Source organism: Erpetoichthys calabaricus, chromosome 1 (assembly GCF_900747795.2).
Source record: "Erpetoichthys calabaricus chromosome 1, fErpCal1.3, whole genome shotgun sequence".
NCBI lineage: Eukaryota > Metazoa > Chordata > Cladistia > Polypteriformes > Polypteridae > Erpetoichthys > Erpetoichthys calabaricus.
The window spans coordinates 354868348-354895715 of record NC_041394.2 but is presented as its reverse complement, the minus strand read 5'-3'; the positions used below and the strand labels follow the sequence as shown (position 1 = coordinate 354895715).

Below are 27368 nucleotides of genomic sequence, written 5' to 3'. Positions count from 1 at the left end.
CACATTTCACTTTGAGAGTTATCTCTGCCTCTTTGCCCCTAACTCTACCATTGATCCTACCCTTTCCACTCTTTTCAATACCTTTCACTGCAGGCTAATGTCTAGACCCTGGTCACTATTATATCTCATTTTGTCTTCTTCCTATAAGATCTTCTCCATTCTTCCATCTTTCTGTCCACTTCCAGCTTTTCTGGTGCCACACAACACAATGGTCATCCGCACAAAGCCCACACCAGGGGGATTGGTCTTTTATCTCTTGAGCCAACACATCCATAATCGGATCAAAGAGGTAAGGTTGCGTGGAGAGAAGTAATAATTTAATTCCCATTCCTAATATGGTCCGGTGCTCTGTGTTATGGCTGTCCTGTACAGTTTGATGGCAGAAGTTTCCATCCACTTTGGATGAATTCTTTCAAACTTACTTTATAAGCCCTCCACAAATTTTGGCCTATCACTTAAGACATGTACATTGTGCAGGACAAAAGTAATTTTTTCCAACAATGTTCACAGACAGATTATTTCACTTTTTATTGACTAGATCACAATTCCAGTGGGTCACAAGCTTGCATACATCCATCCATCCATTTTCCAACCCGCTGAATCCGAACACAGGGTCACGGGGGGTCTGCTGGAGCCAATCCCAGCCAACACGGGGCACAAGGCAGGAACCAATCCTGGGCAGGGTGCCAACCCACCGCAGAGCTTGCATACACTTTGTTAATATTTAGTAGCATTGACTTTAAATTGTTTTAATTTGAGCCCAACGTTTTGGGTTGCCTTCCATAGGTTGCTGGAATTTAGGCCCATTCCTCCAGACTGAACTGGTGTAACTGGAACAGGTTTGTAGGCCTCTTGTGCTCATATGCTCTTTTTTCAGTTTGAATTGAGGTCAGGGCTTTGTGACGGCCTCTCCAGTCCCTTGACCTTGTTGCCCTTAAGCCATTTCACCACAACTTTGGAGATCTGTTTGGGGTCCTTGTCCATCTGGGTGACCCATTTGTGACTAATTCCTTGCTGATCTTTTGAGATGTTGCTGCAGTGTCTCTCCATCATTTTAATTTCTCGTGATGCCATCTATTTTGTTAAGTGCACCAGTCCTTATGCAGCAAAGGTAAATGTCCTGTAACCACCCCCCACTCCCCAAACAATCTACATAACATGATGCTCCCACCTCCATGCTTGACGGTTGGGAAGGTGTTCTTTGACTTGCAATCCTCACAATCTTTCATCCCAACATCATGGTGGTCATTATGGCCAAACAGTGCATTCTTAGATTCATCAGAGCAGAGGACATTTCTCCAAAGGGTAAAATCTAAACCCCATGTGCCACTGCAGACTGCCTTCTTTAGGAGCAGTGGCTTCTTCCTTGCTGAGTAGCATCCTTTGAAGGTTATGTCGATCTAGGACTCGTTTTTGTGTGGATATCCGTACTCGTCTGCCCATTTCCTTCAGCATCTTCACAAGGTTCTTTGCTGCTGTTCTGGGGTTGATTTGCATTTTTCGTGCCAAAGTCCGTATTTTTCTGGGAGGCAAACAGTCCAAATTCTGTTCACTTATCTTCATGTCTGTTGGTGATCTGATTCTCTGTACAGTCATGGCCAAAAGTTTTGATAGATACTTTATTAATCCCCAAAGGGAAATTCACATACTCCAGCAGCAGCATACTAATAAAGAAAATATTCAATTAAAGAGTGACAACAATGCAGTGCAAGGTGGAGAGTGCAAGGCAGGTATAACAGACAATAACCTTGTATAATGTTGACGTTTACCCAAAAGAGAGGAATTGCGGAGTCGCATAGTGTGGGGGAGGAAGATCTCCTCAGTGTGTCAGTGGAGCAGGACGGTGACAGCAGTCTGTTACTGAAGCTGCTCCTCTGTCTGGAGATGATCCTGTTCAGTGGATGCGGTGGATTCTCCATGATTGACAGGAGTCTGTTCAGCCACCGTCGCTCTGCCACAGATGTAAGACTGTCCAGCTCCATGCCTACAATAAAGCCTGCCTTCCTCACCAGTTTGTCCAGGTGTGAGGTGTCCCTCTTCTTTATGCTGCCTCCCCAGCTCACCACCGCGTAGAAGGGGGCGCTCGCCACAACCGTCTGATAGAACATCTGCAGCATCTTATTGCAGATGTTGAAGGACGCCAGCCTTCTAAGGAAGTATAACCGGCTCTGTGCTTTCTTGCATAGAGCATCGGTAGTGGCAGTCCAGTCTAATTTATCATCCAGCTGCACTCCCAGGTATTTATAGGTCTGCACCATCTGCACACAGTCACCTCTGATGATCACGAGGTCCATGAGGGGCCTGGGCCTCCTAAAATCCACCACCAGCTCCTTGGTTTTGCTGGTGTTCAGGTGTAGGTGGTTTGACCATTTAACAAAGTCATTGATTAGGTTCCTATACTCCTCCTCCTGCCCACTCCTGATGCAGCCCACGATAGCAGTGTCATCAGTGAACTTTTGCATGTGGCAGGACAGCGAGTTGTACTGGAAGTCTGATGTATATAGGCTGAACAGGACCGGAGAAAGTACAGTCCCCTGTGGTGCTCTGTTGCTGACCACAATGTCAGACCTGCAGTTCCTGAGATGCACATACTGAGGTCTGTCTGTAAGATAGTCCACGATCCATGCCACCAGGTATGAATCTACTCCCATCTCTGTCAGCTTGTCCCTAAGGAGCAGAGGTTGGATGGTGTTGAAGGCGCTAGAGAAGTCTAGAAGCATAATTCTTACAGCACGACTGCCTCTGTCCAAGTGGGAGAGGGATCGGTGTAGCATATGGATGATGGCATCCATTTGTTTCCTGCCTTGCACCCTGTGTTGGCTGGGATTGGCTCCAGCAGACTCCTGTGACCCTGCAGTTAGGATATAGCGGGTTGGATAATGGATGGATGTTTCTATGGTATACTGAAGTAGAATTACAAGCATTTCAGAAGTTTCAAAGGCTTTTATTGACAATTTCATTAAGTTTTTGCAGAGAGTAAATAATAATAATAATAAAACCTCTGCAATTTGCCCTGGCAGGCTGACAATCAACTTCTGGGCCAAATCCTGACTGATGGCAGCAGCCTATTCTTGTATAATCAATGCTTGGAGTTTGTCAGAATTGGTGGGTTTTTGTTTGTCCACCCGCCTCTTGAGGATTGACCACAATATCTCAATGGGATTAAGGTCTGGGGAGTTTCCTGGCCATAGACCCAAAATTTTCTCTGAGACACTTAGTTCTCACTTTTGCCTTCTGACCCGGTGCTCCATCATGCTGGTGAGAAAGAATATTTAGAATTACTGTGTCTGCCATTCCAAAAAATAAAAGTACGGTGCTAATAAAATACAAAATGCTAAGCTTAAGAATGTATTTTGTATTAAACTAATGTAATGTACTGAATTAACTTTTATGTAACCTTTGATATTGTATAAGCTATGTGCATGCAGAAAAAATGAAGACGTGAGTATTGTCTAAATCTGCTTAGGTTGCACACACCCTGTGACAGTTAGCTGGGCGATCGCTGCAGTTGCTCTTGTGTGTATTTATGCTGACATGGGCTATTGCTTAAGACTGTGAATGTGCTAATAACTCTTAACTGTTAGAAACACTCGGTGCTCTCCTGCATGTTCCAATCCAGGGTGTGACTGCAAGCTATAATGATCTATGTATGACCTCAAAATGAATGGCCGCGTTTCTGTTTTTTCTTCTTGTCGAAGAACTTGAGTATAAAGAAAGATAGACGTCCTGCTAGCAGGCGAGAGGTTTGTAGCAGTATGAACTTTCAGTAGCTGCTGCCTCTCTGACTCGCCAAGAATAAAGAAATTGCTTTTTACTTTAAACTGGTGTTTGTCTCCTGTTGTTACCGACTTCAGCGTCCACACTGGATTGTTCATTGTTGGTGTCCAAACTGTTGTTGGATGGTTGGGAGAAGTTGCTCTCAGAGGATGTTTTGGTACCATCTGTGTTCTTAGGCACCACCAGTTCAGAGCTTGCTCAGGAATGGCAGCAGGCAGGTGTGAGTGAGGTGAAGACTTTTGGACAATGGCTCTGGTGGGTGTCAAGAAGGGCAGCAAAGAAGCCAAGAAAAACATCAGGGACAGACTGATATTCTTGGATTGGACTGCTGGGTTCAAGTTATTTTCTCTGATGAATCCCCTTTCTGATTGTTTGGGCATCCGGAAAAAAATTAAAGGTGAGCGGCGCTAAGGTCAGTCCTGCATCAGGTCAACAGTAAAGTATCCTGAGACCATTCATGTCACGTGGGGTTGCCTCTCAGCCAAGGGAGTGCAGGGCCCACTCACATTTTTTGCCTAAGAACACAGCCATGAATAAAGAATGGGACCAAATCAGAGAGCAACTTCTCCCAACCATCCATGAACAGTTTGGTGACCAAAAATGCCTTTTACAGCATGATGGAGCACCGGGCCATAAGGATTTGGCCCAGAAGTTGATGGACAGACAGCATGCCAGGGTGAATTGCAGAGGCCTTTTAAGAGAAAGAAGGGCCATCAATGCAAATCTCCAAACAGAGGAGCAGCTTCAGCGACTCTTCAATTGCACCCGGGGGGTAAATGTTAACATTATACAAAGTTATTGTCTGTTATAGCTACATTTTTATCACTCTTTAATTTAATATTGTTTTTAACAGTATGCTGCTGCTGGAGTATGTGAATTTCCCCTTGGGATTAATAAAGTATCTATCTAAATATTGACTCTTTGCATAAACGTTATAGTACTAGAGTGTTGTACCATGTTAGCCATTATGAATGTAGTGAGAAGTGCAGCAAAGTGACCCCTATTATTGGCTAACTAAAAAGATTACAATATGCGCGCTTTCGAGGTAACTCAGACCCCTTCTTCAGGCAAGATGTAATAAACGTTACGTAATTCTAAATTAAAGCCTAAGAAGTGCTTGTTGTTATACTTCAGTATACCATAGAAACGTCTGACAAAAATATCTAAAAACACTCAAGCAGCAAACTTCGTGAAAACCAACACCTGGGATATTCTCAAAACTTTTGGCCACAGCCACGACTGTAAATCCGCTGCCGCTCCTCCTCCAGTCTCCGCGCCGCGTATTTCTTTCTGTTGTGACCAATTACACTTTACTATGAGGATGGCGCAGCCAATCAGCAGAAAGCTCGTCTTTCTTCGGGCGACAAGGCGGGATGCATGACGTCACAATGTGGCAACAACAACTTCCCCAGCACGTGTGGACGCGGTGTATTACTGAAAACCTCAGCACCGAAGAGCAGGGGGTGAGTAAACGAAGTTAGTTTGTTTATTTAAAAAAAATAAAATAAAATATGGAGAAGGATTGTCCGTACTTTTAGGCCCGAGCCGAGTGGCACATTCGTCTCCATCGTCTTTCCTTTCTGTTTATTTCGAGTGCCGATTGATTCCGCGTCTTCTCCCCGCTTGCTTCATTCATCTTTTTGAATTTTCAGTCCCCTCTCGTCACGTTTCTCCTTCCGATTTTTCTGCGACTTCGTTCATGTCTGGTCGGTGATATGGAAGAGCGAAAAAAAATTTATCATGAAAATAAAAAGAATACGAAATGTCCTCGTTCGTGTGGCGCGTTACTCGTAATACACCTCGATCACAATACCATTCCTGGCTAACCTGACTGTATACTTTTCTTTTGTGATATGTAATGTGGTGACCCCCCATGCTCTCCCAATCCTCGTGAGGTCGCTGGAAAGTGGTGTGTGGCGCTCCTGATATCTATGCAAAAGGACGAAGGTCCAAATCTTTAGATTCCTGGTGCTTCCTGTCTTGCTATATGGTTGCGGGACATGAACGCTATCTAGTGACCTGAGATGAAGACTGGACTCCCCTGGTACTGTGTCTCTCCGAAGAATCTTTGGGTACCGTTGGTTTGACTTCGTGTCGAATGAGCGGTTACTCATGCAGTCCCGAATGAGGCACATTATCTGCATTGTGAGGGAGCGTCAGTTACGTCCATGTGGCGCGTTTCCCCGAGGGTGATCCGGCTCGTAAGATCCTCATTGTTGGGGACCCGAGTGGCTGGACCAGGCCAAGGTGTCGCCCACGTAATACCTGGCTGCGGCAGGTAGAGGGACATTTCCGGAGGGTGGGAGTGGACCACGTGTCTGCCTGGGGGGTTGCAAACCTGGATTCTCGCTACAGCAATTTTAACTCTGTTACAAAGTGATCCAAACTGTTGTTTATACCTCGTGTCTTCTCATTAAACTTGTATGTCGCGAATATGGCATTGCAAACGGCAGTGGGTCAGTTCACGTGCTTACCTGGGAGGCGTGATGACGCGATATATTTTGATATATATCAAAATACCCGCGCTTTGCAGCGGCGAAGTACTGCTTTAAAATTTTTATTAAGAAGAAAAGTAAACCTTTTTAAACTGAGGGAAAATGAATCAATAATTATTTAAGGATCTCTTTGTATACCACGTTGTTAGTTCGCCCCTCCGGTTGTAATATGACCAAGCTGTGTGCTGAGCTTACTGTTGAGCATGAAGTCTAATGTGGTTTGTGCCCTTCAGAAAGAAAAGAGTTTGCATTTACCTTTTTAATAAAAGGCGAGCTTTTAAGCCTGGGAAATCACCCAGTAAATGCACATGTTTAATTGCACATATTAATATGTATGCTTACACAGTATTAAAAGACACTCAACAACGTCATTTACCTTTGTTCCCGCGTTTGATAAAAGGCGAGCTTTTATGCCTGAGAAATCACCCCATAAATGCGCACGTTTAATTGCACGTGTTAATATGTATGCTTACACAGTATTAAAAGACACTCAAAAATTAACGTCATTTACCTTCGTTCCCGCGTTTGACTCGTGCTGTAAATCTCTTCCTTGTTTTTAGTTCACGTGATTACGTAGGAGGCGTCATGACGCGATACGTGACTCCGCCTCCTCCATTAGAGTATATGGACAAAAAACAGGTTCCAATTATGACCATTACATGTAGAATTTCGAAATGAAACCTGCCTAACTTTTGTAAGTAAGCTGTAAGGAATGAGCCTGCCAAATTTCAGCCTTCCACGTACACGGGAAGTTGGAGAATTAGTGATGAGTGAGTCAGTCAGTGAGGGCTTTGCCTTTTATTAGTATAGATATATATATGTGTGTGTGTGTGTGTATATAATTTTATATATATATATATATATATATAATGTGTGTGTGTGTATATATACACACACACGGGTGCTGGTCATAAAATTAGAATATCATGACAAAGTTGAACGGAATTACTGAAATAAATCAAAAAGTGAAACTTGTATATTAGATTCATTCATTACACACAGACTGATGTTTAATCAAATGTTTATTTCTTTTAATGTTGATGATTATAACTGACAACTAATGAAAGTCCCAAATTCAGTATCTTGGAAAATTAGAATATTGTGAAAAGGTTCATTATTGAAGACACCTGGTGCCACACTCTAATCAGCTAATTAACTCAAAACACCTGCAAAATCCTTTAAATGGTCTCTCAGTCTAGTTCTGTAGGCTACACAATCATGGGGAAGACTGCTGACTTGACAGTTGGCCAAAAGACGACCATTGACACCTTGCACAAGGAGGGCAAGACGCAAAAGGTCATTGCTAAAGAGGCTGGCTGTTCACAGAGCTCTGTGTCCAAGCACATTAATACAGAGGCGAAGGGAAGGACAAGATGTGCTAGAAAAAAGTGTACAAGCAATAGGGATAACCGCACCCTGGAGAGGATTGTGAAACAAAACCCATTCAAAAATGTGGGGGAGATTCACAAAGAGTGGACTGCAGCTGGAGTCAGTGCTTCAAGAACCACCACGCACAGACGTATGCAAGACATGGGTTTCAGCTGTCGCATTCCTTGTGTCAAGCCACTCTTGAACAAGAGACAGCGTCAGAAGCGTCTCGCCTTTGGACTGCTGCTGAGTGGTCCAAAGTTATGTTCTCTGATGAAAGTAAATTTTGCATTTCCTTTGGAAATCAAGGTCCCAGAGTCTGGAGGAAGAGAGGAGAGGCATAGAATCCATGTTGCGTGAGGTCCAGTGTAAAGTTTCCACAGTCAATGATGGTTTGGGGTGCCATGTCATCTGCTGGTGTTGGTCCATTGTGTTTTCTGAGGTGCAAGGTCAACGCAGCTGTCTACCAGGAAGTTTTAGAGCACTTCATGCTTCCTGCTGCTGACGAACTTTATGGAGATGCAGATTTCATTTTCCAACAGGACCTGGCATCTGCACACAGTGCCAAAGCTACCAGTACCTGGTTTAAGGAACATGGTTTCCCTGTTCTTGTTTGGCCAGCAAACTCGCCTGACCTTAACCCCATAGAAAATCTGTGGGGTATTGTGAAGAGGAGGATGCAATACGCCAGACCCAACTATTCAGAAGAGCTGAAGGCCACTATCAGAGCAACATGGGCTCTCATAACACCTGAGCAGTGCCACAGACTGATCGACTCCATGCCACGCCGCATTGCTGCAGTAATCCAGGCCAAAGGAGCCCCAACTAAATATTGAGTGCTGTACATGCTCATACTTTTCATGTTCATACCTTTCAGTTGGCCAACATTTCTAACAATCTTTTTGCATTGGTGTTAACTGATATTCTAATTTTCCGAGATACTGAATTTGGGACTTTCATTAGTTGTCAGTTATAATCATCAACATTAAAAGAAACAAACATTTGAAATACATCAGTCTGTGTGTAATGAATGAATCTAATATACAAGTTTCACTTTTTGACTGGAATTACTGAAATAAATCAACTTTGTCATGATATTCTAATTTTATGACCAGCACCCGTATGTAATATATGTATGTATGTATGTATGCATGTATGTATGTACAGTATATATATGTATATGTTGTGACAGTTTGAGGTCCTCTCGACCCCTTGAACCCTCTGACCACTCTTCAGACACCAGGTAAAAGTCCAATAATTATTTATTTGGACAATAATAAAGTGCACAAAGCACCTACACTCCACAATACTCATATAATTAATCAATAATCAATACAATCCTCCACTCCCAGACACGTTGCCACCCTTCCAACCAGCTCAGCTCAACGCTCTGGTATTTCAGTGTCCTTTTTATAGTCCTTGACCTGGAAGCGTTTCACCCTCTCTGTCCATGTGACCTGGAACACTTCCGGGTCAGATAAAAAATCCTTCTTTTCTTCACCCAGGAAGCACATTGTTCCCTACGTGACTCTGACGTACTTCCTGGGCGTAAAGCAAATAGTCTCTGTGCCTCCCTGCAGCGTCCTCTAGCGGGCCCCAAGGTATCCAACAGGGCTGGGAATAAAAGCTGCATTGTCCAGTATTCCCTGCTGGCATTCAGGGCACCTCCATGCTGCAGGAATGGCTCCACCTGGCGGCCTGGGGGTATTGGCCAGGATTAAAGGCCGGCCACATATCACAATGTGTATAGTTTCTGTTATTTTTGCGACGAAATTTAATCTTTTGTTCTATAAAATTTCGAAAAATTCCTTGAATACTATATTCGGTGTGAAAACTCTATTAGTGCCTTTTATCAGTTTTCCCTGTTGTGGAGTGTCCACTACATGGACAACTACGTCCTCAGAGCGCTTTGCTCTTGAAAATGCTACATAGAGCTGACCATGGCCAAATACTGGTCATGGAAGATATATTCCAACTTTATCAGCAGTTTGTCCTTGCGATTTATGTATTGTCATTGCAAATGCCACCTTTACTAGAAACTGTCTTCTTCGAAGAACAGCAGGCAATCCGTCGGTAGTATCCAGTATAATTCTAGGAAGAAATACTACTTCCCCTTTAGCAGTGCCAGTCAACACTTCTGCCTTTAAAATATTAGGCAGTAAATCTCGAGTAATTAGTCGTGTTCCATTACACAGACCGCTCCTCAGATTTCGAATGAGAATTACAATGGTAGCTTTCTTCAATTTCAATTAGAGTGATGAATTTCCAGAAAGGTTCAAACTGTTTAAAATCTCTTGGATAATTGGAATGATCTTCATCAGTGCCATCTAATATTCAGTCATGGCTTAAGTATGTAACACATTCACTATCTAATAAATTCAGTACCTTCTCATTTAGTTCATTACAATCTTTGTTGATTGGAGTTAGTATAAACTTATTCGCAAAGTTGGTGATATCTGCAACATGAAGTTTATCCCCAAAGATCTCCTTTACTATGTCACCTTGGCACAGCATGCTTGGTAGTACTTCTATTAGTTCTTCATCTAGGCCAACATCATTAGTTAGCATTCCTTCTCCAAGTTTTAATAACCAATCACTGAATTCTCTATCAACCGATCGGTTGTTCTTGATCAATTTGAAAGTATGGAAGTTCTTCCAGCTTTTGCTATACTTTATACAGGCTTCAACAATGGCTGTTCTGGTGCCATGAGGTACAATCGGCAATATTTGCCTGAAGTCTCCTCCAAGGACAAACACTTTACCCCCAAAAGGAAAGTGCTCACTGGAATTTATATCCCGCATCAATCTATCCACTGAATTTAATGCGTGTGAAGATGCCATAGTGGATTCATCCCACACAACTAATTTAGATTCTCTGAGGGATTTTGCCACTTCTGAGCGAGGCGTAATTGCGGAAACTGTTGTCTCCAAAATATTTATTCCTAAGCGAAACATTGAATGATATGTTTGTCCACTTGGAAGTAAATTAGCAGCAATGCCAGTAGAAGCACAAGCATGTGCAGTTTCAGATCTTCCTCATAAGGTACTTATTAAAGTTGTGTATAAGTATATTTTCCTCCTTCATCTATGGCGTTCATGATTTGCAGGAGAACAAAAAACTAACATATATGCAGATATCTCACGAAGATGGTTAGGCATACATACCAAGCTTGCATTAGTAAGAGTTTTGTTCCAGATTTCAGCATTTTCTGTCAAGCCTCTGATTTTTGCAGCCTCTTGAAAAGTTGCATACACTTGGTCTCATGAAGTTTTAAGGTCTTCGAAACTTTTAGCTCCTGATATATGTAAAAGGAGCAGCCGTAGGAAATACCTTTCCGTGTCTTTCATATTGACAGAGTACATTCGGCCTTTAACAGAATCGTGTCCTTTCTGATGTGGCTTCCACGTATCCTGACCATTTTTTGTTTTTAAGCACATAATTTTCAAGTATTTCATAATAGAAATATTGATTTGCATTTGGATCTGTTTGGTTTAGTTTAAACCATGCAGTTAAGGTTGTGTCCTTGGTTTTAGCCCTTTCAAGTGCCTCTGCAGCATTGCCTTGTCTAATAACGACAGATTGTCGTTCTGGTAAATGCACTTGGAGGCGCACAATAGCATGACTGCGTTCATGCATGTGGAATCCAAAAATTCTCTATGTTGCAAAAGGAGAACTGACATATCTTGAATCCACATACGTTTTGATCTCATCACGGGCAATTCGCTCAGTTAGGTCTACATTTGCACAATCATTTTCTTTGTAAACGTATTTGAAGAGATATTTTATGCTTTGAGTAGATGCACACACTTCAACATTTATGTGACAAGTTATACTTGAGCAGTAAGTAAGGATTATATGGAACGACCCATTGATTGTTAACTGTCCTGCCATTTATAACCACGCATACTCCTTCCTTCACACCGCCTATAAAGTGGATACCCTTTTTTTTCTGGGTCCGTTTGTAGTTGAAACTCTTTTGGAAAACTTTTTGTGCACCCTTTGATATTATCCATGCAGGAAGTGTTGGGAAATTCTGCTCCACAGGGACCATGAATCATGTTTTTAGTTACGATTTCATATAACCTGGGTTTCTCAATTAATTCAGGTAATTCTGCACATACTGCTTTATTAATAAGCTCAGGAGTTTCTAGTTTCGATGCTCTATCTAATATTAACAAAATATGAGCATGTGGCAGTCCCCTTTTCTGAAATTCGATTATATGAACATTTGCAATAACTTTTCCCAAAACATGTTTTTTGTATAAATCACTTAGGAGTTCTTTAAGTTTTATATTGAAAACACGTGCAACCAAGTCTGGTTTAAATTGGACTGAAGTTCCATTAAGATTTTGTGTAATTTCTGGCCATTTGGGATTGCAAGTCATGGTAATAAATAGATCTGGTTTGCCATACTTGTGTACAATAGCCATAGCGTCCTGATAACTTTGCTGCATATTTCTTGGGCTTCCTTGAAACGTTGATGGTAATACGATCATTTGCCCGATAGACAAATCGCCTTGTAAGTAGTCTGAAGTAAGTTCCTGCCTCAAATTTTGATATGAGGACACCCTTAATTGCTCTTGGTGTTTTCTATTGAACTCAAGCCTATTGGCTTCCATCTTAACATATGAGTCCACGAAATATTGTTGCGTTAGTTTACCTCCATGAAGCAACGGATTAAACGTGTCGCATACTTTCAATTGGTAAGCGAAGTACATCATTTGTGTGAGTGTTTTATTATTAGTACTTTTCAAATCAAGATGCCATCCTTCCTGACCAGAAGGAAAAAATACCGGATATGTCATTGCTTCTAAAAATCTGTGACATATACTGATTCTTTGAGGTTTTTGGCACAATCTGATTGTCCTGATTTGATTTTAAATGCACCAAAATGCCCCAATTGTGAGATGGTTCCCCAACTGTACTTTGGAAAATCATAGCCACTTCATTAACTCTTTGTGGATTGTACCTTCTTATATCAGATTTCTTATTGTACCTGATTGTCATTTTTATATCAGGAGGTGCCTCGTTTCGATTTTGAGCTTCAAGTAAAGCTTCTTGTTCAACTTGATAGAGAAGTTTGTATTGTTTTGCTAAATCATCATTATTAGCCATAAACTCGCTCAGTTCTCGCATCAAATCAGGAAGACAATTTTGATTTTCTTTATTAGTAACCCTTGGCTCTGCTGCTGCACTTGGATCTAGTACATACAATTGTGCATATACTTGGTTTTCATCACCTTCAGGATGTAATGTTCCCGCACGATGGTAAATGGATCCATGAATTCTAAAACAATATGGACCGCATCCAGGAGGGGTAGCCAATTTCGCGCCTACAGATGCAAATGCAATTGAGCTATTATAAGATTGAATATTGGCCATAAAATTATTCGAGTGTAAATGCATGCCTGTCAGCAGGTTTTGGAGTAAATGACATTCCCTCTGAGGCTGAAGTTTAACATTTCCGTTGTTACAACACATAGTATATTCGTTCCTAGTATTTTTTTCTAATGAGAAGAATTTTGCGCCACAAGGTACATTTTTGATTAAAAATACCACAACCATGTTGAAGAATGTTGTCTTCAGACATGCCCTCCAAAGCAAATTTTTGTCCAGGCCTGTTACGAACTCTTTTCGCAACATTAATTTCGTTGCGTTGATCCTGTGAACGTTTTTGATTTCTTTTGCGCATTTTCTCGCGAGCTTCTTGACTTAGGTTTCACCTGTACCTTTGTTTGCTTTCACGTTCAGCACGCCGTGTTTCCTCTCGAGCTTCTTGAGTTAGGTTTTGGCGCCAATTTTGTTTCCTTTTACGATCAGCACGGCGAGTTTCTTGGCGAAGTTCTTGTGTTAAACTTTTACGCCAGTTTTGCTTGCGTTGACGTTCTGTAGCACGCTGTCTTTCAACCGTAAGAGCATATTGTTGTTTGAGACAATCCTCAATTTGTGTGCGCTTCATGTGTACATCAGGCATGTAAGTGTAGGGAATGAGAACATCAAAGTGCCCATTCATAACATCTCCTAAGTTTTTTTTATCCCCTCGAGTGCCTGTCCAAACTTGGAGTGTAGGACTCCATAATAATATACTTGAAACTCATAGGGGAACAACTCTCCCGCTGCAATTAGCTCAGAAATGGTAACATAAGTTTGAGACTTTGACATTTCAGTGAGATACTGAAGCTCATTTGTATAAGAGATTCCTGATGGCATCATTGTAAATGGCTGAAACCTTGACCAATTACTTAAAACATGTCGTACAATGTCAGCCCGAATCTGTACCGCTAAAGATGGAGTTTCATGCACTAAATAAGCTATAGATGAGAATAAGCAAGCACCATCTCCCCTGATATTTACCACGCGGTGAGGCATTTGTACTCCATCAACATTAATTATTTCTAGAGACATAATTTTGTCTATTTTTCCAGCGCATTGTGCACAAAAGCAAGGGAACGATGGGAGCACCAGAACTCTGCTCACATCACGTCGCTTCGTACGGCAAGCCGCAAGTAGTAAGTCTGTGATAAGCGGAAATACCGCTACGCTTTGCACTCACGGGACGGAAGGACAATCCCGACAGCTTTTATATAGTGAGAAGAAGATCAATATTAATTATTTCCAGAGACATAATTTTGTCTCTTTTTACAGCGCATCGTGCACAAAAGCAAGGGAACGATGGGAGCACCAGAACTCTGCTCACATCGCGTCGCTTCGTACGGCAAGTAGTAAGTCTGGGATAAGCGGAAATATTGCTATGCTTTGCACTCATGCGGAAATACCGCTACGCTTTGCACTCATGGGAGTCGCTTTGTACGGCAAGCCGCAAGTAGTAAGTCTGTGATAAGTGGAAATACCGCTACGCTTTGCACTCACGGGACGGAAGGACAATCCCAACAGCTTCTATATAGTGAGATTAACGTGACTCAGACTGCTTAGTTGTTTCTTTCTTCTTACTTAGCAGCCAAACAATATTGAGACATGAAACAAGGAGCAGCTTACCTGTGCCCATCACACAATATCTGAAAATAAAGAAAGGTGAAGGTCTCAATAAGGCTGATCTCTCAGGTCACCAGAACATCTTGACGGTGTTCTTAGAAAAAAACAGATTATCAAGAGTTTTGGAAATGTCTGCTGTGGCAGAATGAGAGCAGCATCAAGCTGTGCAATTAAATAATGAGTTTAATTAACAGCAAGACTCGGTTCCTCATTAAGAAACTGGTTGGAGTTTGAAGCCCCAGTTTATTGGTCATCTGTCCGCTCATTTCACATCTCATTTTTGTTTGGTTGCCATTTAACGATGAAAAGAATCAATTCAGAGGACTGAATCCTTAAAAACAGGGCTATTAAAATGAAGGGAAAAGGAGTTAATTAGCCGTGAAAACAGGTCACTGATTAGGAAAAGGGTTAGAATGAAAACCTGCAGCCCTCCATGCCCGAAGTTTGACATTTGTGCATTAAGGAGGCTCAAACTAACAAAAGGCCAGTAGTACACATGACGCCTGCTACAAGCGTGTCATTTCAAAGACCCCCATACTGAGCAGTACCCGTATTGTTCGATCTTCACTATAGTTTATCTCCAAATTGTCTGAGTTGACTTGGTTAAGGAGGTACAATAACAAAAAACTGAAATGAGTTCAGATCTTCTTTTCATGCGATTCTGTTTGAGCTAAAATATTTTGTTTCCACAGCCCAGAGGAAAAATAATCTGCCACTTCCTGTAATTTACGTGAATATAACGGAGGAGACGTGCCAGGTGGACATGAATGCCTTGGAGAAAAGGGCTGTGAATATGAAGGAGGAGGATTTTGGCTGTGAATGGGGACAAATCCACCCTAAGCAGAAGAGTCTCTGCATTAAGAATGAGGATTGTGAACAGGGGATGTTGAACATTAAGAATGAGCCTGAAGAGAAGCCTGTCCACAGTGACCTGCAGGAGTGTAAGACTCCAGACAAGAAAGAAGACTTTCAGTCAAAGTCTGGCTGTCAAAATGGAGGAGTAAGAGGATATGTCTTCCCTCCAAGTAGAAATTGTCTTGTTGAGGAGCATTTTGTCAGCGGGAAGTCTGATATTTATTCAGACACACAGATCCCTGGGGAAACATCATGGAGAACGGCAGAAGGCCAGCCATCATCTACAAATCCGCATGGAAAAGGTAAGTGGAGACTAAAAAGGTCTATACACACTGACACAGACAGGCGTGGGACACAAGTTCAAAGCACACTGGGCTTATATTTTCTCTTTTCCCTTGTGGGAAACATCTTCCCCATTTCCCACAAACACAGCAACACAGTCCCATACACTTTTCTTTCTTTTTCCTTCACTATCCCCCGGCAAGCATCATCCTACTCCTTCCAACTCTGGCTCTCAGAGTAGTGGCTGCTGGCTCCTTTTATAAATCACCCGGAAGTGTTCCATGTGCTTGATGACCTATTTCTAGCAGCACTTCCAGGTCTGACAGAAGATCTGCTCTCTAGGGCTCCACAGCAGCTACAGCATCCCCTGCTTGCGCCCACGGATCCCAACAGGGCTGCACCAAACTCCAATTCTCATGAGTCCTAGGCATCGCTGCAACCCAGAAGGGCTGCCATCTAGCCTTCTGTGGGAGGTCCACCACAACACCTATTGAAATGACATCTTTTGTTAATGTTAAGTCTCAATAGCAAAACCAAAATCATTTTATTTCCTACATTACGATTCTTTTAAAAGACATTAGTTATGGTATAAAAACAAATGAATTTTTAGGCAAATTAAAAAAAAAAAAAAAAAACGACAAACTGTTACTAGCTTAATGTTACTCAAGTGTGCCCCCCTTCCCTCCCCTTACCCTTTTTGATTCCACCATCAACTCTCTTCCTCAATCAGTTTGGCACTCCTGGGTTTTGTACTTTCCTCCATTTATTTCTAGACGAGGTCAAACTACAAGATCTTGGGGATCTCCTGTACGCAGCACCCTCTATATGAGAGTCCACACATTTTCTATAGGTTTGATGTCCTCACTCTGATTGGACCACTTCAGAAGAAGGGTTGTCCTTTGTAGGTTGATTTTGCTCTTTTTGTTTTCATCTTGGAAATCTTTAAATTCAGCTTCATCTTTAAATTCCGCTTTCTGGATGGGGGTGGCAAGTTATGCCCCACATTTACCAGATACCTGGATCTAGGATTGACTTTTGCTTCTATCCTGATCAGCTCTTATTAAATACTAGCTGTGTAAGCCCCTGCTGTAAAAAGCTCGGGCTCCTAGAAACCACGGGTTCTGGCACTTCAATCAATCAATCGCATCTGTTGTGCATTAGCAGCTCCTCAGAGGTTACATTTTGCTGACATGCTCACCTCTGTTGTCTGTCAGCGGCTGAGCAAGTTTTTCTCTGCTCGCCTCGCTTGAGTATATGTGGCTAAGCGAGTTTCACTTTGGTGACAGAGTCGCTTTCTTTGAGCTTCATGCTGTAGCCTCGCTCTTCCGGACCAGACAGGCAGACACACACACTTCCACGTGTAGACGTTTATATATAAGACTAGCTGTATAAGCCCAGGCTCCTAGAAACCATGGATTCTGGCACTTCAATCAATCAATTAATCAATCAATCGCATTGGTTGTGTATTAGCGGCTCCTCAGAGGTTTCGTTTTACAGACTTGCTCATCTCTCTTGTCTATCAACAGCTAAGCGAACTTCTGTCTCCTCTGAGGTTTTGTTTTGCCGATGTGCTCACCTCGGTTGTGTATTAGCGGCTAAGCGAGTTTCACTTTTCTGACAGTCGCTTTCTTTGAGCTTCATGCTGTAGTCTCGCACTTCAAGGCTGGACAGACATATACACTTCCACATGTAGACATTTATATATAAGATACTATGGCTCTACTGATTTTTGTATTTTTGTTATTTAACACCACAAAGCCAAGGACAAATGACTGCAGCCCAGTTCCAGTAAGAGAGATTCGATAATTCTTGATCTCAAAACAAATCCTGGCTTACTGTACCAAAGTTTTGCAGAAGCAGATCAGCCAGTGCCGAAACACCGAATTTCAGTTGACTCATGCAATCATGGATAGGTTCATCTGGATTAACACACATTCATATAAAACTTTGTAAGACCTTATGATTAGAGCGCTGAACAGACGATCAACCACGGACTACAAGTCTGAGAAACGGAGGTGGTAACCTTCATGCCAGCTGAGCAAGAGGTGCTGATGGCAGTGCTTGAAGATGATCAGCATATCCTCCAAAAGAGAAGCAATGCTGCAGCAGCATTTTTGTTTTGATGTAACATTTTGGTTTGGGTGATTGTTTTGTGTTGATATTTTAGTTATTGAATATTGGTTTAGTCTTTGTGTTTTGATCAGAGTTGCTACATTGTCCGGTGTTTGTTACGTATGTGCATTTTGGGGTTTTAATTTTGGGTGGTGGCTCCCTGAGTAAGGTCCAGCAGCTGGGGGAATTGCTCCTTCTTCGTAAATAATCCCAGTGATAGTTGATCAAATGGAATAACAAAATATACAGAGAGAGAGAGCACACCAGCGTAAGGAAGGCCAGGTGGCTCAGTTGATTGATGCATGGTAAGGGCATTAGGCAAACTTAGGAGCCTTCCTTCGCCTATTATAGGAGCTTTTATTCTTTACTAGCCATCCCCTGCAGCTCCACCCATGTATTAGTGAAAGAGGACCGTGAGGAGGGTCCTGCCCAACGTCACGCTTCCCCCTCCCCTCGGCCCGCAGCCTCTGTATCGGCTTAGCGCGAATGTATCGCTCCTGAAAGCGAACTATGATTCTTAGTGTGATGAGAAAGCTGCAAAATCAACCGGAATGATCAAGCAAATTCTAGAAATAAAACCTGATCTAAATCCATTAAGTAGTTTTCTCGTGAAAAGCATAGACAAACAGATGTTGGATTTTATATATATATATATATATATATATATATAAATATATATATCTATAATAATAAAAGGCAAAGCCCTCACTGACTGACTCACTCATCACTAATTCTCCAACTTCCCGTGTAGGTGAAAGGCTGAAATTTGGCAGGCTCATTCCTTACAGCTTACTTACAAAAGTTAGGCAGGTTTCATTTCGAAATTCAAAGCGTAATGGTCATAACTGGAACATATTTTTTGTCCATACACTGTAATGGAGGCGGCGGAGTCACGTATCGCGTCATCACGCCTCCTACGTAATCACGTGAACTAAAAACAAGGAAGACATTTACAGCACGAGTCACACGCGGGAACGAAGGTAAATGACGTTAATTTTTGACTGTCTTTTAATACTGTGTAAGCATACATATTAACACGTGCAATTAAACGTGTGCATTTACGTGGTGATTTCTCAGGCTTAAAAGCTCGCCTTTTACTAAAAAGGTAAATGCAAAACTATTTTCAATCAGTTTATTGAAACGCTCCCGTTAAGGATTGCAATAACATATTCGCGAGATAAAAGAACGAAGTAGGGGGAAATGGAGGAACAGCCGCAAACAGCGAAGAGCAAAAAATTAATTAAACAATTGAGAACGGAGCGAGTTAAGCATACAAGCATGTTCATAAGGGAAACAAAGCACGGTGTAAAACGTAAGTTTAAATTAAGTTTATAGAAACGCTCCCGCTGCGGATTGCAATAACATATTCGCGACATAAAAGTTTAATGAGAACACACGAGGTATAAACGAACCACACGCCGTGGCGCAACGTTAGGGGCAACAGTTTCAACCATTCTATGATCTGCTTCTCGCAACTGAAAGACGGCACATGGCGGATGTTAGCCGACTTGCTGACCGCAACATTAGGGGCTTCAACTCTGGCGCTGACGCCACATCTCAGTGCCAACACTTTCCAGACTCTACTTAAAAGACACGCCCTCCTCACTGGACAGTTAAAAAGACCAATCAAACTAACGATGACATCAAGTATTGCCCAATCAAAAGTAGGAAAGGAGGCATCTTCATAAAATGCGTGTGGGATGATTTGCATGAGACGCTGCTTTAAAAAAAAAAATGATAAAAAAAATACGGGATAAATCCCGTCCAGTATTGATTTAAAACGGGACGCGCAATTTCATTCTCAAACGCGGCACGATTCCGTATTTTAAAGGACGGGTGGCAACCCTACAGTGCCAGGTAACCACCCATACAATCAGATTGTGATTCAGACTAGGAATGCAATGAATGTAATTACCCCGATCTACATACAAGGCGAAAGTCTTGCAACATTCAAAGATGATGGTTTGGGATAAGTACACCATACAACATAAAAGAGCTTATGAAGCCTTGAACCGAAAAAAGCAACATCTCAGAGATCGTAAAAAAAAAATAGGAGGTAATGTCGTTTTACTCGCTGTAGATTTTATTCAAACATTACCAGTTATTCCACGAGGGAGACCAGCAGATGAACTCAACGCGTGTTTAAAATCCATGCTTCTCCCACGCTCGGTTATATGTCGCGTGTTCTCGGGTAGGTACACCAAAAAATGTATACATTTAAGCATGTAATGGACAAACAAAAAATGAGGTATACCCGAGGGCACTGCAGTAGTACTTAATCTAACTTTACTTCTTAAATGTTAATGTTTTACTGTTTAATAATTTATACGCTTCTTATATGTTGTTCAAATTCTTTTATCAAAATACCAGTGACAGCGCAATGCACGATAACATGGAGTGAATACACCATACGCATCCGCCCACGGCCGCCCTGGTGTGCGCAGATAGGAGTTGATTCTACAATAAAATAAAATAAACATAAAAAGAGTAATACAATCATCACCCATAAAGCGGATAGTACACGTGACGTACTATATGTGTACCAGATTTCAAGTCAATAGGTGAAACGGTTTGCGAGCTACAGGTGATTTAAAATCCTGGACAGACACACAAATTGCCACGGTAGCAAATTACAGAAGAAGATTTTACTGTTTAATAATTTATATTTATATGAAATGTACTTCTTTTATATTACTTGATATTCTCATATGATAATGATGTTAATATTTATATTGATTTCTATGTTATTGAAACTGCATGTATGTGTGTATATGTATGTATGTGTGTATATATATATATATATATATATATATATATATATATATATATACTAGCAAAATACCCGCGCTTCGCAGCAGAGAAGTAGTGTGTTAAAGAGGTTATGAAAAAAAAAAGGAAACATTTTAAAAATAACGTAACATGATTGTCAATGTAATTGTGTTGTCATTGTTATAAGTGTTGCTGTCTTTTATATATATATATATATATATATATATATATATATATATATAATATACACACACACATAAACATTTATATACATATACATATATATACATATCTACATATCTACATATATATACACACATACATAAACACACACATAAGACTTATTGACTGAAACGGGCTTTCACGAAAACAGTTAGGGCTTTGCTACAGGATACACCCTCCACAAGTTAACCAAGTAAAAATAAAATATATATTTCTGTTTTATTTAAACCTTTTAAGTTCATATGCATAGCCCCATTTGGCTGTTTAATTTTTTTTTTCTTTCGTCAGTAATATTTAATCTCCTTAAAGAAAAAGAACATATCCATTTAACTTTTTTTGTATCTGTGTAGTAATATTTTAGTGTAAAAGAATAACCAGTATTTAAACCTTTTATGTTACTTTATACATTTATTTTACACAATGTTGAAAAATTAATAAGAAAGCTACATATTTTGGCAGCTGCTGCTTTCATTTTCAATGAAATGAAAAAAGCTCTCCAAGAGAAAACGTCAATGAAGAAGAAACAGTTTGCACTATCTAAAAAGGAGAAACCCTCATTTATAAAAGTTTGCTGCAGATGACTTAACTGAAAATAAATGAATAGTTCCTATGTGTATAATACATATTTATCTATTTGACTTATGCTTTTATTCCACCAACTTACAACATCTGAAGTACAATTTGTTACATTACTTTTGTTTTTTGCAGCACAGGCAGGTGAAGTGACTTCCTCAGGGTCACACAGTGGTGTCAGTACCAGGATTTGAACTGACAAGCTCCGGGTTTGCTGAAATATTACTGAAGAAAGAAAAAAAACGAAAATGGGCAAATAGGGCTATGCATACAAATGTCCGTCCATCCATTATCCAACCTGCCATATCCTAAATACAGGAGCCAATAAGTAGATATGTATATATACAGTATATATATATATATATATGTGAATGTATGTATGTATGTATGTATATATCTATGTCTATATATATATATATGTAGATATGTAAATTTGTATATGTATATATATGTTTATGTGGATGTGTATATACGTATGTATATGTAGATATGTATATATATATGTTTATGTATATATATGTTTATGTGTGTGTGTGTGCATATTATATATATAAAAGACAGCAACACTCATAACAATGACAACACAATTACATTGATAATCATGTTACGTTATTTTTAAAATGTTTCCTTTTTTTTTCATAACCTCTTTAACACATTACTTCTCCGCTGCGAAGCGCGGGTATTTTTCTAGTATAATATAAAATATTAGTCACAGGAGGCTGGCAGGACTGGGAGGTGGCTTATACGTCCCTCGGGCCACGAGGGGGCAATCGCTCTGGTGCTTGGGGAGACCACAGGAAAGGAGTAAGGAGGCTCAAGCCCATTGTGGCCCGTGGCCATCGCCAGGGGGCGTCCCAAGCCTCATGGAGCCCAGGAAACAGGCACGTCCGCCACACCTAGGAAGGTGGAGGAAGATCCTTCCAGGGACGCCTGGAGTGCTTCCAGGTGCAAGGGCAGCACTTCCGCCACACCATGAAGTGCGGCCGAAAGAGTGGCATCAGGCACCTGGAGCACATCCGGGTGAGAATAAAAGGGGCCGCCTCCCTACAATCAGGGAGCTAGAGTTGGGAGCGGGAGCAGGACGGAGCTCCCAGGAGGAGAGGAAAGGCGGCCCACGGACATTTAGAAAAGAGACCCGTGGAGAGGGTGATTGGTGCTGGGGGCACTGTGTACTGTGTGGCACTTTTGTATTTAATAAACGTGTGTGGCATTCGACATCCGGTGTCTCTGTCTGTGTTTGGGCTGTATATATATATTATACAATAATTAATATTATAATATGAGAGAGAGAGATGATTTGTGTAGGACTGATGTAAAAGCTGTTTCCTTTTATGGATTTGGGAATGGTGGATTACCAAGTAGGAGCCACTTGGATTGAGAACATTTAGCTTTTTTTGTATTTATTATAGTAGGGAGTAATATATAAACATTTATATTTTTTCATTTACTATTTGCTATCATCTTGGATAACCTCCTTTGTGTTTTGTATTCATTGTTTATTAATAAATACTTAAATGTAATGTTACAAGCCAGATCAGGTTGGGGATCATGCACTGGTACAGAGCGTAGCCACACCCACCTCACAATGAAATAGCTTGAGATCCTGGTTGGAAACCCCCCAGGCAGATACTCTGTCCAGTCACACCCTCCGTAAATGACCCTCTACTATATCTGCCACAGCCAAGTGTTCTGTTGGTGCCCCCTTAGCCTGGTTCAGCCACTTGTGCCCTCAACAATAAAGAATCGGATCACCCTCGGGGAGTCGCACCACATGGCCATAGTCCAGTAACTGACGCACCCTCACAATGCAGGTACTGTGCCCAATATGGGACTCCGTGAGCAACTAATGATTATAAAATTCATTTTTGCTCCTTATTGTTTGTTTAGTCTGAAAATTTCTACAAATGTTCTTGGAAAATAACATTACAATATTTTTAGTTTTGGTAAACAATTTTAATGTTAGCAGATTGGACGTTGGAGAGAGACACATACTGTGCAGCCTTCTCTCTGGGGGGATGAGGGGGAGTGAAAGATTTCACTGACCTATCAAAACCCTTTTTTGGCACTCAGCACCTCAGCAAAACGAAACCTCAGAAGAAAGACAACGTTGCTTAGCCACTAACATCGGCAAGATGGGTATCCCTTTTACTTTTCCTCCCACCGCTAATGCAAAAGCAAGGTGAGTGTAGTTCCTTTTCAATTACTTGACATCTCTACATTTCATTTTTTTTCCTGAAAATTTCAATAGTTTCTAGGACCCCGGGCTTTTTACAGCACAGGCTTACACAGCTAGTTTAAAATATAACTAGAATTGGTTCAGGCATGAATTGGCCAATTTCCAATGCCAAATATCACTAAAATAGATCCACACGTCAATTGAGAACAGAAACTGAACTGTGACGAGTAGTCGTCATGTTCACATTTATCGTAGGCTACCATCTCGTGGTGATTTTTTTTTAAACTTTCCTGCAAAGAAGTGTGCATCTTCCCTCCGATCCCAGTGTAATAAATGATAATAAAAACTGATCACAAATCAAACTGCGTTTTGCCGAAAGAATGAGCATACAAACTCTTACTCATTTAAACCTTGCCTTTCTTTTAGTGGGAAAATCATTCAGCATACTTAGTGAACTAAGAGATGTGTCAACTGTGGTAGAAAACAACATCTTAATTAAAGAAAGAAACATGTATCCTCTGCCAGGACAAGTTTGGTAAAAATCTTTTTGAGTCTGTAATCGGGCAGGAGGAAGCCCATCCATCTGCGTCATTTATTACTCTGACAGCACCAGGCTGAGGAGGGAGCATCCATCACAGCAGGCTGTCGCAGAAAAAGGAAATTGAACGGACAGAGGTCTGTTTTCTTAACCGTTGAATTTACATACAGTGTCAGTCAATGCATACATTTGACTCTGGTTGGTTTGTTGGTCTACACCCAAATGAGTTATTAACCCCTTCACCGCCCTCTGCCGGATATATCCGGCACCGTTGTTTTAATGCTAACACCATACTGCCGGAATTATCCGGCACATTTGCCTGTGGTTATATGAATGCCTGGCAAGTAGTATAACTGACGGTTTGGCGTGGGTATTATTACTACGTTGTATTTCGACAAGTCTGTGGTTGTTTTGGCCGGTCATGTGACGTGATTCGCATGTAACAGCTGTGAATATGGCGAAACGTAAACTGACTTCAAGTGAGGTTTTGCAGGCGATTTTGGACAGTTCTGATCATGATTGTAGCAGTTCTGAAGAAGATTTTAGTGACAGTGATGAGCAGCAACGTGCGCTGCATGATATTGTGAATGAAGACGCATCGGATGACGGCGCTGAGTGGGTGTATCCCCAGCATCTCAGCTGGGCTGCTGCCCGTGGTGAACTACCTTTTCTGCATTCGTTTGAGGGAACGTGTGGCTTTATTGTTGATGTAAACAATTACACTGCTGAGCAGTTTTATGAGCTGTTTGTGTCACCTGATTTGATTAGACATTTTGTTCATCAGACAAATCTGTATGCAGCACAGTTTATTGAGAAAAATCCCAATTTACCTCCACATTCCCGTGTTCGTGCTTGGTTTGACACTGATGAAAACGAAATGAAAAAATTCATTGGGATTTTGATGTTGATGGGAATAATCAGAAAACCAGATATTGAGATGTACTGGTCTACAGATCCTATGTATGCAACACCTATTTTTGCAGCTGTCATGACACGTAACCGATTCTCTTTGCTGCTGAAATTCTTTCATTTGAATGACAACAGAAACGAGCCAGATAAGAAAGATCCAAACCGCGACCACTTGTTCAAGCTACATCCTTTGATTGATCATTTATTTGAAGCATTTCAGTTGCCCTACATGCCAGGACCGTCAGTTGCAGTTGATGAAAGTTTATTGTCGTGGAAGGGCCGCTTACAGTTTCGACAGTATCTACCATTGAAAAGGGCACGGTTTGGTATCAAGATGTTTTGCTTAGCTGAGAATTCAGGTTACATTTATAGATTTCGTGTATACACTGGCAACTTGCACAACATTTAGTGGTCAATACTGCTTGAATAAATGTAAAAAATGTAAAAAAAATGTAAAAAAGTAAAAAAACAAAAATTGTTCAGATTTCGCCTGGCGTGGGGAATATTTAGGGAGTTGGCGGTTAAAGGGTTAAAAGTAAGTCTATTGTATTATATTGGTGTCTGTCTTTATACCCTTTGGGTTGAGCCATCACTGTTGAAATTTTTGTGTTGGTGACAACTGCCCGGACCACATGACCCTCATCATCTAATTCTTCCATGTAAGGCCTGTAAACCGTGAGAACTGATTTGAGATCATGGATGTTAGGTAGAACGCCCAGTGGGGGGTGGGTGGTCGGTCTCGTGGCCTGGAACCCCTGCAGATTTTTTTTCTCCACCTCTCTGGGGTTTTCTTTTGTTTTTTGTTCTCTGTCCTTCCTGACCATCGGACCTTACTGTATTCTTTGTTAATTAGTATTGCCTAATCTTTATTTTTATATAAACTTTTCTTTCTTCATACTGTAAAGTACTTTGAGCTCCATCATTTGTATGAAAACGTGCTCTAGAAATACTGTAAATTCATGTCATCTGCTGATCTTTTCAGTACATTTTGTGTTTTCTTACATCAACCTTCCTCCTAATACACCTGTTTAACCCTTTCGGTAGCTCCCTTCATGACATTTTCAAACAAATGGTTCTATATTTCAGTGTGCACTGCAAACCAAAATCCGGAACTACTATCACTTCTAAATGTATTCTTTTGCACAACTACTTTAGGTTCCTGAAAATCTGTTTTTTGAAATTGAATTGACATGAAATGTTTGATTTTAAAATTGCTCTATCAATTTATTGTAACTGCTCTAGCTGAGAGGGCGACTCGGAAGGTCCCCAGTGTCCCTAGAATCTCTTCTGGCTAATTATCGAACTGGTGAAAAGCATCTCAGTAGAGGCTCATTTTACTTTGTTGGATTTCTTTGGAAGGGTTTTATTTTTCTTGTGATTTTTTTTTTTCCCCTTGGGGATTAATAAAGTTTCTGACATTTTTGTCTTTTGGATTTGGTTTTCTCAGATTTTATTTTAACATGTAATACATTGTAATTAATACATTGTAAGATTTAATTACATTGTAATTCCATCTTGCCTGAAGAAGGGCCCTGAGTTTCCTCTATAGCAGGGATTGGTAGATTCAGTTGTAGCAACCGCAAAATATGGGATGCGATTACTACACTTCACAACCCGACAGGGGGGTGGACGATGTTTGAAGGCAGAATAGCATAACCATATTCGGTCCTTGTCCCCTCTTGCCACTATGCCCTTCTAAATAATTTGCAGAAAATAAAGCGCAACAGGAAATGGGACAGAAAAAATATATTAACAGTTGTTGTTTACATTACCTTGCCCGGTGCCTGAGTGCTCATTAGTGAACCCCTTCCCCAGACGCCCTCCCTTGCGCCCAAATCCTAACCCCCGGTTTGACACAGACAATAAAAAGAAAAAAGTAAATAAGAAAATTGTTCTTTGAGAACGCAAAAGAAAGGTTTAGCTTAGTCCACCATATAAGTAAACAAGAAACCCTGCAGTTCAGTTCCTCCTGTAAGGCAGGAGGAAGCACAACAGTCCTTTGGCAAAACGGCTTCTCCGCGGAACTATCACGAAGAATGAAACTCAGGGATCTGACTCACCAGACGGGAGCACCTGGAGAACACCAGACCCTGGCCTCTTTTCGGGGATTCGTCACTAGAATATTTCTTCGGGGTGGCCACCCATGAATAGCAGATGTCCCTGGGTGAAGTATGATCCTGAAGAACTTCTTTGAGCATGGATAGTCGCTACGTTCCTTTCAGCCTTATTCTTCCTTTTTTTCCTCCCCACTTGTTCCGTCATTCCCCTTAAAAAGAAAAAGTTTCCCGCCGAAAATCC

The 27368-nt window shown here is 41.1% G+C and overlaps 2 protein-coding genes across 2 annotated transcripts in view; both read left to right on the top strand.

The window, feature by feature from the left end:
- The first annotated feature begins 5096 nt into the window (after nucleotides 1-5096).
- The window catches only part of LOC114643527 (gastrula zinc finger protein XlCGF57.1-like), a 318307-nt gene continuing 296035 nt past the window's right edge, over nucleotides 5097-27368 (top strand). Inside the window, exon 1 of the mRNA XM_051926324.1 lies at nucleotides 5097-5240. Within this exon, the coding sequence (XP_051782284.1) occupies nucleotides 5155-5240 (86 nt within the window). The 5' untranslated portion in view covers nucleotides 5097-5154. The remainder of the gene's footprint in view (nucleotides 5241-27368) is intronic.
- LOC114665298 (gastrula zinc finger protein XlCGF57.1-like) overlaps nucleotides 5172-27368 on the top strand; it is a 37621-nt gene continuing 15424 nt past the window's right edge. Inside the window, exons 1-2 of the mRNA XM_028819780.2 lie at nucleotides 5172-5240; nucleotides 15327-15791. Of these exons, the coding sequence (XP_028675613.2) occupies nucleotides 15398-15791 (394 nt within the window). The 5' untranslated portion in view covers nucleotides 5172-5240; nucleotides 15327-15397. The remainder of the gene's footprint in view (nucleotides 5241-15326; nucleotides 15792-27368) is intronic.